Source organism: Alosa sapidissima, chromosome 21, assembly GCF_018492685.1.
Source record: "Alosa sapidissima isolate fAloSap1 chromosome 21, fAloSap1.pri, whole genome shotgun sequence".
NCBI lineage: Eukaryota > Metazoa > Chordata > Actinopteri > Clupeiformes > Clupeidae > Alosa > Alosa sapidissima.
This window is the reverse complement of record NC_055977.1, coordinates 1781764-1791763: the sequence shown is the minus strand read 5'-3', so window position 1 is coordinate 1791763 and position 10000 is coordinate 1781764. Positions and strand designations below refer to the sequence as shown.

The 10000-nt window shown below is 42.3% G+C and overlaps 1 protein-coding gene across 1 annotated transcript in view; it reads right to left on the bottom strand.

Annotated features, from left to right (window-relative positions):
• Positions 1 to 10000, bottom strand: part of ripor2 (RHO family interacting cell polarization regulator 2) — a 79721-nt gene that overhangs the window by 16739 nt on the left and 52982 nt on the right. The window contains 4 exon segments of the mRNA XM_042075682.1: positions 1303 to 1451; positions 7288 to 7413; positions 9002 to 9045; positions 9492 to 9555. Coding sequence (XP_041931616.1) covers positions 1303 to 1451; positions 7288 to 7413; positions 9002 to 9045; positions 9492 to 9555 — 383 coding nt within the window.

Here is a 10000-nt window from a genome sequence, read left to right as displayed (position 1 = left end):
CACTACCAGGTGACCTCCAGGATGAGCTTGATGGTGCCCAGGTGCACTTTGAGTAGTGTTTAGGGTTGGGTATCGTTTGGGTTTTATCCGATACCGGTGCTAAATCGATACTTTTAAAACGGTGCTGGTGCCGAAACGGTGCCTAAACCGGTACTTTGTACGGTCTAACGGTCTAAAGCATGAATTGCTTTTTTTTATTGATAAGACAAATTTGAACATGAAATTTAATTGTTATATTCAATTTACTATCAATATCTCATTGCTCCTACGAATAATACATTTAAATGTTAAAACAGCTTGCCATGCATGCACACACAATGGTAAGCTCTGCTTTCAAGTTTACCCAGTGTAGGCGGTTTGCCATAAGGTATGTTAAAACCGCTTGCCATTAAACTGCCAGGTCATGGACAATGGCATTTGCAGGCAAGCTAATCTAACAGGGACTCTACTTTACAGTTAATTCAGTGTGTTCCCAAATGCTTCAAGAAATGTCATGTCTTAACCCATAACACGCAGTAGTTTTGAACATGTTAGGCTACATGTCGGTGTTAAAGTGTTTAGATTCCCAGCGCTAGCCTAGTAGGCATTTTAACAGCAACTATGGCTGATAACATCAGTCAGCTGAGTTTAATTAGCGATAACGTACGGAGATGGTTTCGTAGCATCTTTGACAGGTCAGTGACATCAGGTATGTAACCTACATATTTATGTTTTTGCCAGCTAAATTTTAACATGATCTTCATATTCATTGTGATGCTATATGGGCCTCATGCACATGAAAGATTAATATCATGGCATTATGTTGTTTAACACACCGTGAAATAAAGTTTTCACCTTACAACTTTGCTGATAACATTTCAAATAAATGTCAGTTAGCGCATTAGCAAGGATATTGTGTAACATATAGGCTAGCCTACTGTTGATGTTGTTTCATAGCCTTTTGCGTGTAGTTAGGCCCACTGCTAGATTTTGACAAGAGCTCGCGATATCGCTTTAAACTTGGGCTTACACAAGCTGTCAAACACTGTCCACTCGCCCCTCTGGTTTATACATCCAGTGTTTATCATATGTTAGCTAACTGTATCTGGATGTGTTGCTATCAGAGCAAGACGTTAGAGATGGCGCATGACATGCAGTGATGCCTCGTATAAATAAAAAAAAAAGCTATTTAAGCACCGAAATGAGGCACCGAAATCCACGTTGTTATTTGATGCAGTTACTACCGTTTGTGTCGGCACCGGTGCCATATTAGAACCGTGTTTCGGTGCCCAAACCTAGTAGTGTTTGAGGTGTAGTACTCACTACCAGGTGACCTCCAGGTTGAGCTTGATAGTGCCCAGGTCATTGACGTCCACGGCCACCACCTGGGGCATGGCGGTGAAGAGGTCCTTGGTCTCGCAGATCACACTGCCCACCAGAACATGGGTCGCCAGGCCCTTCAGCTCCGTCACCTACGGGACAGGGCAAAGGTCAAGGGTGAGAGGTCAGACGATTGAAAAAAAAAAAAGTGACCCCTAGGGATTACATATGTATACATAAACATACTGTACATACAGCTCTGGAAAAAGTTCAGAGACCACTGCACATTTGCAGCTTTTTCTAATGTCATCCTACGGTTGCTAAGTGACATTCGAATGAGTTGACAGTCATACTCAAAATAAAGAGATCACTGTAGAATTTTTTTTTCTCAACCGGTTGTAATATTCACACGGGACGGGTGTATCGAGTTTTAGCCGATTATATATATATCACTGATTCTTGAGATAAGGGACAAAACATGTCCCCCATCAAAATGTTGCAATTTCCCTTAAAAAACAATAAATTATTTCATTTAAAAAGGCTTTAAAAGTTGGATATGAAAGACTTGTGTATGTTTAGACTCTTAGTTTTGGCTATATTTATATTATTTCATTGTAATTTCATAAAATACCGGCACTGTACTATGAAAGCCCATGAAAAATGAACTCGTCCTCCGCAGAGGTTGCAGTATCAAACTGCAAAAATAAAGTGTTTTAAAATGCCCAAAATGCCCAAATATTATTATGAGGTTAATTGGATGGCTTAATAAAATATCACAAAATACTTAAAGTGAACATTGCATTATTTTATACATTAACAACAGCCTTTCAAAATCTGTCCTCAATTCATGTCAACTCAGTCAGATATTTTTCAAATTCGAAATAAATCAGGCATATTTTGGTCAGCTTTAACCCTGAGGACCCCCTCTGACTTCTTTCTGTTGATGGATGCAGCAGTCCAACACATGGTCTCATAAGTGTTTTAAAAAAAAAAAATATTCAGCAAACAAGTTGAAATCCCTTTGGTCACAGCTTTTATGTGTCAACACTGTCTTCAAAGTAGAGCTGAATTCAATCAAGAAGTTTGAAATAAAAGTTGGTATTTTGGTTTAGTTTAGTGGCAGCTGGCAATCGAGGAAAATCAAAATGGCTACCATCTACTACACATGATTAAGTTAAAAAAACATGTTGCTTTGTCAACTCCGTCAGATGTCAACTCCGTCAGATATTTTGTCTGACGGTGTTGACATGTAAGCTGACGGAGTGGAAAAGTGCTCCCAAATACTCATTAAGTAATGTATAACAACTACATAACATGATAATATGATCTAAGTATGCATGTTGATTGACTTAAAACATCTTAATATACCCAAATGCCAAATAACTTATAATAATAACTCATAAAATGTATTGTTTTTATCTACTCTAGGCAGACATGCCTAGACAAAAATTGTCAGTGTAGGAGCAAAAACAAAGAAACAGTACCAGAGAAAAGGGAGAGAAAGAATTAACAGTGACCCAGAAAGCAGAAGGGACAGTTAGACAGTAAACAGCAGTTAGAAAAGGAGAGACAGAGATAGAAGGACAGGGTCCAAAATAAAAAAGTAAAACAAGTAGGAGAATTAGGACCCAGAGCAAAAACGCACCGTAAAAAGTATTGGAGGAAAGCAAAGAAAAGGTCCAGAGCTATGCAGAATAGATGGCTAAATGAAATAGACACCCCACCAGAATGTCCTCTGGACCAGGCTGTTGAGGAGCCTACTCAACCCAGCCTGCCCTTGCAGCTGAGAGACAGAGGAGAAAAAACAGGAAAAAACATGCAAGGGAGATAAAAGCATTGAAAGAAAAGGTTAAGAAATTAACAAAAGAGCAACACAAACTTAGAAAGCAGGAATGGCGGAAAAAGAAGGCTCAAATAAAAAAGTCAAATGTCAAACTAAAAGATAAAATGATTATAGATTCTCCATGAACAGAAAAAGAGAGGATGATAACGGGAAGCCAACATCGGAACTCCAACATTAGGAGATATCTTCTTTTCCACAAGAGCTGAGAAGGAATTATAGAACTCATGTGGCACAGAAACGAGCCGTTGAAAAATCAGGTCACAGACAACTGGCATTACACTGCAAAAACTGTGTAAAAAAAATAGTTTGTATTGTTTTCAGTATAAAGAGACTTACCTAGCACTTTTTCATGAAATCATTTGACTTAATTTAAGAAATGTTTGACTTATTTTAAGACCTCTCATCCTGAAAATAAGCAATTTTTTCTTCCAGTGCATTAAGCAAATTTGTCCTAAAAGCAAGCCAATTTGTCTGCCAGTGCGTTAAGTAAATGTGTCTTGATAAGACTCCTTAAAATAAGTCAAAGTCTTCTTAAATTAAGTCAAAATGATCTTTCAAGAGAGCGCTAGTTAAGTCTTTTCATACTAGAAACAATACCAAATAGATTTTTTGATCTTATTATACGATTAATAGCACTTGGTTAGATTTCATTTTTTGCAGTGTATCAGGCAAGGTTCTAAAGAAGTATCGGCTTCTTCATAAGCTTTGCCAGTTTGGTGTTAGGTACAGACAACCATCATGCTCTTGCAGTGAGCCATTGGATTGCCAATGCTTTCCCCCAGCTACTCTTTGTATAAGAGACTGCTCAGACGAGCACCAGACTGATTCAAGGGCCAGGAAGAGCCGTCCATTGGCCATGCTGATGGAGGAGATGGAAGATGAGTTGGGAGAAGCAGGGGATTCGGTCGATGAAATGTAAGATTTGGTGGATGAAATGGAAGAGGAGCCATTGAAAGACCCTGGGGGTGCTACTGTTGATAAAATTATCAACAGTATTGAGACAGGGGATTGGCTGGCAGTGGTGTATGATGATCACTGGTGGTTAGGAAAGTCCATTGATGTAGATATAGAACACCAAGATGTTAGCCTGGGTGTTCCCATGCTGCCTTGCGCGCGATTTGATTCACGCTGCTAAGGCAGCCTGGAGACCATGGAGCAAATTTTCGCCTGAGATAGGGAACCAATCACAGAACAGGTGGGAAAGCAAGACGATGATGAGCTATGCACAGACACATTTGATAGACATCCGTGGCACCCAATAAACGGGTCTGGCCATTTTTTTCAAATACGAGAAAATGAACGTTTGGTTTCCAGACCACGTCTCATTGAGAAGTGGTGGCGCTAGCCAGGCTAGCAAGATGTGAAAGTTGAGTTTTTGTATCCTTTGTGATCCTACTGCCAATTTTCACCCTAAATATGGGAGGAGGGTAGCCTAGAAATCTAGACGTACCCTAGCAGCAGCAAATGTAATTTGCAGCCAGGGTAGTCTAGCAACTCTCTGTTGGCTTGTGAGCTGGAAAAATCAAACTTCGATCAGGCCAATCATATCGTGTGTAGAGTCGGTGGGCGGGCTTAACATAATGATGACAGAGTTCCGATGGTTCCACGTGAATTCTTTGCTACTTGAAAACAAAGAAGATGGGTGCTGTTGCTGGAAAACAGCGGTCTTTGAATTGCGACTGAAGTTAAGTTTTTTTTTTTAAGTTGGCAAAAGTTTGATCAACTAGCCAACTAGCTCCACTGGTGGGAAAGCGCATGGGACTCATGAGATGTAGGCAGTGTTGGGAAGGATACTTTCAAAAAGTATTCTGTTACAGAATACATGCCCAAATATGTATTTTGTAACATATTCAATTTGAGTAACGTATTCTGAATACTTGGATTACTTCCGCATTGAATTGCAATGCAGCCATCAAATCCTGCTTACCAAGCAGGCCTATTCTGGTGTGTTCTTCTGTTCCAAATGGCTAAAGTGTTAGGCCCATAGGAGAATGTAAAGTCAACTAAGCTACCCGATACTGTCAACTAAGCTACCTGAACTATAAAATAGCAAGGTGACCAGTAAAACTACAGCAGGCGACTAGGCTAGGAGGAGGGATGTCTGTTTCTGTCCAGTGAAATATTTTGAAACTGACAGGGACAGCTTGTCCCCTCCAAGCAAGCCAGACCAGGGAGCTCTATGACATAGCCCCTGATGTTATGGACTTCATAGAGTGTAGGCATGTTCAACACCTCATGTCCAATGCCCAAGTCTCGCAGGTTAGACAAACTATTATATATAAATATCTAATACTTGGCTCTACACCGAAGGCAGTAATGATTTACCTACTTGCTGAGAGAAATTGGAGCAAATCATAGAACTTACTTGCCTGAGGTCCTGTAGAAACTCTTTGTTTGAACTTAATTGCCTGAGGTCCTGTAGAAACTCTTTGTTTGAACTTACTTGCCTGAGGTCCTGTAGAAACTCTTTGTTTGAAGTTTGATACCTTTTCCCTTGATACTGCCATGTCAAAACTAGTCAAATATCTTTAATCAGTTTGATTCTCGATTAGTTTGTCAACACCGTCAATTGCATGTCAACACCGTCAGTTGTGTGTCAACCCCGTAAGATAGAGGTTTTTCATTTTTATAAAAAAATGTGTGTTTCTTTTCTTCAATTGAGTGTGTTCATACATTAAAACACCAACTTATCTACATGCATCAGTGTCTTGCGTGCACAAAACCACTGATTGTATATATTAAAAATTTAAAAATAGTAAACTAAATTAAGGTAATTTAAAATTGCTTATTCCAAAACAATGTAAAATGATATTAAAAGTGTATACAATGCAATTTATCACTAAAGCTTGCTAAGGCACACCATTTCTACACACTTAAAAGACTTTACAGTGTTGTTGAATTGATCAAACACACAAAAAAACACATTTTCATGTGTCCGACGGAGTTGACAAATGACAAGTTACTAAGTCAGTAAATGTAAATTTTTATAAAAAGTGGTTAATAAAAAACCTGTTCCTTTTCAGGCACGATAGATGAGATTTTTTGTTTGTCACTTTTCAAAAGTACTTTTGTCCCTTATCTCAAGAATCAGTGAGATATATATATATATATATATATATATATATATATATATATATATATATATATATATTTATTTATTACTATATATTACTGTATATATTTATTACACGGCTCTTTATAATGCTGAAGAATGCTCCATTCACTTGAATGGGCCTTCCCAACGTTCGGTGGTCTGATATTTCTCGATAACAGACCGTTGCTAAGTATAACAGACCGTCAAGGAAAATGGGTTTTGTGCTGCTAATTCACTACTTTCATATCACTCCGCAAGTACTGGAACTTCAATCAAAAGTGAAAGCAGACGGTTGATCAGCTGTGTTCTGAAGAATGTTTGATTCAAGTTCAGTGTGTGCTGTTGCAAACTATTTTTTTCTCAGCAAAAGCCACAATGAAACGGTAACAAATAGGCTATAGCCTCGGCTATGTGGGCTAAAGAGTCATATCGTGGGGAGTTTATTGTTTCGTTTTGCAAGTAGCCGTGTAATAAGCGGGATAGGTAAATAGGTCCCTTCAGGGCGGAACAAGACCCCTCCGCTGCGCGTCCGGTCCGGGTCCGGTTCGCCCTGTCGGGACCGATTTCCCTCCATGCTCTTGAGACTGCGCTAGGAGACACAGCAATCCTTCTGGCAATGGAACGTATTGGTGTGCCATTCTGGAGGAGTTGGAAGAGGAGGAGGAGGAAGAAGGAGAGGAAGAGGAAGAGGAAGAAGAGGAGGATGAGGAAGAAAGGGAGGAAGAGGAGGAGGAGGAAGATAATGAGGAGGAGGAGAGAAGGAGGAAGATAATGAGGAGGAGGAAGATAATGAGGAGGAGGAAGATAATGAGGAGGAGGAAGATAATGAGGAGGAGGAAGAAAGGGAGGAAGAGGAGGAGGAGGAAGATAATGAGGAGGAGGAAGATAATGAGGAGGAGGAAGAAAGGGAGGAAGAGGAGGAGGAGGAGGAGAGAAGGAGGAAGATAATGAGGAGGAGGAAGATAATGAGGAGGAGGAAGATAATGAGGAGGAGGAGGAAGATAATGAGGAGGAGGAGGAAGATAATGAGGAGGAGGAGAGGCGTCAGCACCTTGATAGAGATGAGGTCGGTGATGAGGGGCATGAAGATCATCTCCTCGCCATCCCAGCTCTGACGAGAGTTGGCCTCGATGCGCCCCTTCAGCTTCCACCGCTGCCGACCGTACCGCATGAAGATCTGAGAGGGAGGGAGGGAGAGAGGGATGGAGGGAGAGAGAGGGAGGGAGAGAGAGGGGGAGAGAGAGAGAGAGAGAGAGGGAGAGAGAGGGGAAGAGAGAGAGAGGGAGAGAGAGAGGGAGAGAGAGGGAGAGAGAGGGAGAGGGGGGGATTAAATATTTTGTTATTTATATTTATATTTTTCACACTGATCAATTCTGCTCGTTTTCCATTTTGTATTGAATGTACATCACACTGCTTTGGCAACACGGATACCACCAATACAGCTTGTATGAATTAGAGAGAGAAGGAGGGAGAGATAGGGAGGGAAAGAGAGAGGGAGGGAGAGAGAGAGAGAGATAGGGAGGGAAAGAGAGAGGGAGGAAGGTAGGGAAGAAAAGAGGGAGATGGGGGGATGGAGAGAGAAAAATAACAGGGGAGGGGATATAAATAAAGCAGAAACTAGACCAAGAAAAAACTAGAGATCGAAAGAGAGAGAGAGAGAGAGAGAGAGAGAGAGAGAGAGAGAGAGAGAGAGAGAGAGAGAGAGAGAGAGGAGAGAGAGGGGGGGTTAAACCGTGCTAATGTGCTAATGTGCTCACTAATGAATGCGCCAATGGCATTCTACATTCTAACAGTGTAACCAATCACAGTCACCGCCACACAGGGCACTTAGTCACTGACCGTGTGTGAGAGTGTGTGTGAGAGTGTGAGAGTGTGTGTGAGTGTGTGAGAGTCAGTCAGTGTGTGTTTTAAAAGCCCGTTGACTCTGCTGTGAGGTGTGTGTATTGTATAAAGGCCAGTGACAGAGCCGTGTGTGTGTGTGTGTGTGTGTGTGTGTGTGTGTGTGTGTGTGTGTGGGTTGCTAGGAGAAAAGCGATTACGGAGGCGCTCGGCGAGACGGCGGTAAACAGGACGAGATCTCATCTAATCTGGAGGAGGAAGAGAACAGCACTAGAGTACATTACAGAGGGAACGAGTGATGAGAGGGAGAGAGAGAGAGAGAGAGAACAGGAAGAGAAGGACAGAGAACACGTGAGAGGAAGAGATGAGCGAGGGATAGAGAATAAAAGGTGAAAGGCAAGAGAAGTCACACATGTCAAGAGATAGAGGAGAGAGAGAGAGAAAGGTAAAGAGACATAAACAGAAAGATAGACAGATATCAAGAAAGAGAGAGAGACAGAGAGAAAGCTAGAAAGAGAAAGAAAGCAAGGGATATATAGACAGAGAGAACAAGGGATAGATAGATAGATAGATAGATGGATAGATGGATAGATGGTTAGATAGACAGATAGATAGATAGATAGATAGATAGATAGATAGATGAATAGATGGATAGATAGATAGAGAGAGGGATAGAGAGAGTGTGAGAGAGAAAGCACAGGGGAGCAGGTGAGGGGCCCATGTGTGGAATGTTCACCTGATACAGAGAAGACAGGATGGAGAGAGAGAGAGAGAGAGAGAGAGAAGGAGAGAGGGGGGGGGGGTAGAGAGAGAGAGAGCGAGGGAGATGGAGAAAGAGAGGGGGGGAGAGAGAGATAGAGAGAGCAAGCGAGAGAGAGAGAGAGAGAGAGAGAGAGAGAAACTGGGAGAGTGTTCAGGTCACTTACCTCATACTGATCCCCTGGACACAGACGGGCAAAGCCGGCCAGACCTGGAGAAAGGGGCAAAGAAAACACACACACACACACGTTTACATCGGGAGTGTGTGTGTGTGTGTGTGTGTGTGTGTGTGTGTGTGTGTGTGTGTGTGTGTGTGTGGTCAGTTCACTCTACCACTGATGACTCAGTAGACTGTGAGGATTAACATTTACTCACACACACACAGTACACACACACACACACACACACACACACGCACACACAGACAGTACACACACACACACACACACACACACACACACACACACAGTACACACACACACACTCACACACCTGGACGTGAAATAGAGACACATGCAGAGTGTATGGTTACAGGGGTGTGTATGAGTGACTGGGGTCTCCTGTGCCACCCCCTTAGCCTAATACACAACGTGTGTGTGTGTGTGTGTGTGTGTGTGTGTGTGTGTGTGTGTGTGTGTGTGTGTGTGTGTGTGCTACCTCTCATCTTGATGTGAAACTCTCCCAGTAGGTTCTCTAGTTCCCCCTCAAACGTGCACATGTTCTGCAGAGGAGAAAGAAGAACTATGAGTTGAGGAACCGTTCAGCCCATATGGTGAAGAAGAAGAGGAGGAGAAGAAGAGACGAGGGGAGGAGAGGAGAGGAGGAGAGGAGTGGAGGAGAGGATGAGAGAGAGAGAGAGAGGACGAGAGGAGTGGAGGACAGAGAGAGGAGGAGAGGAGAGGAGAGGAGGAGAGGAGAGGAGGAGAGAGACAGGAGGAGAGAGACAGGAGGAGAGGAGAGGAGGAGAGGAGGAGAAGATGAGAGAGAGAGGAGTGGAGGACAGAGAGAGGAGGAGAGGGAGAGGAGGAGAGAGCGAGAGAGAGAGGAGAGGAGGAAAGAGAGAGAGAGAAAGGAGGAGAGGAGTGGAGATAAACTAAGATAGCACAGGGCTGCACTTCTTTCAAAGGTAAAATTGACAAAATCAGACTCAACATATCTGCTCAATT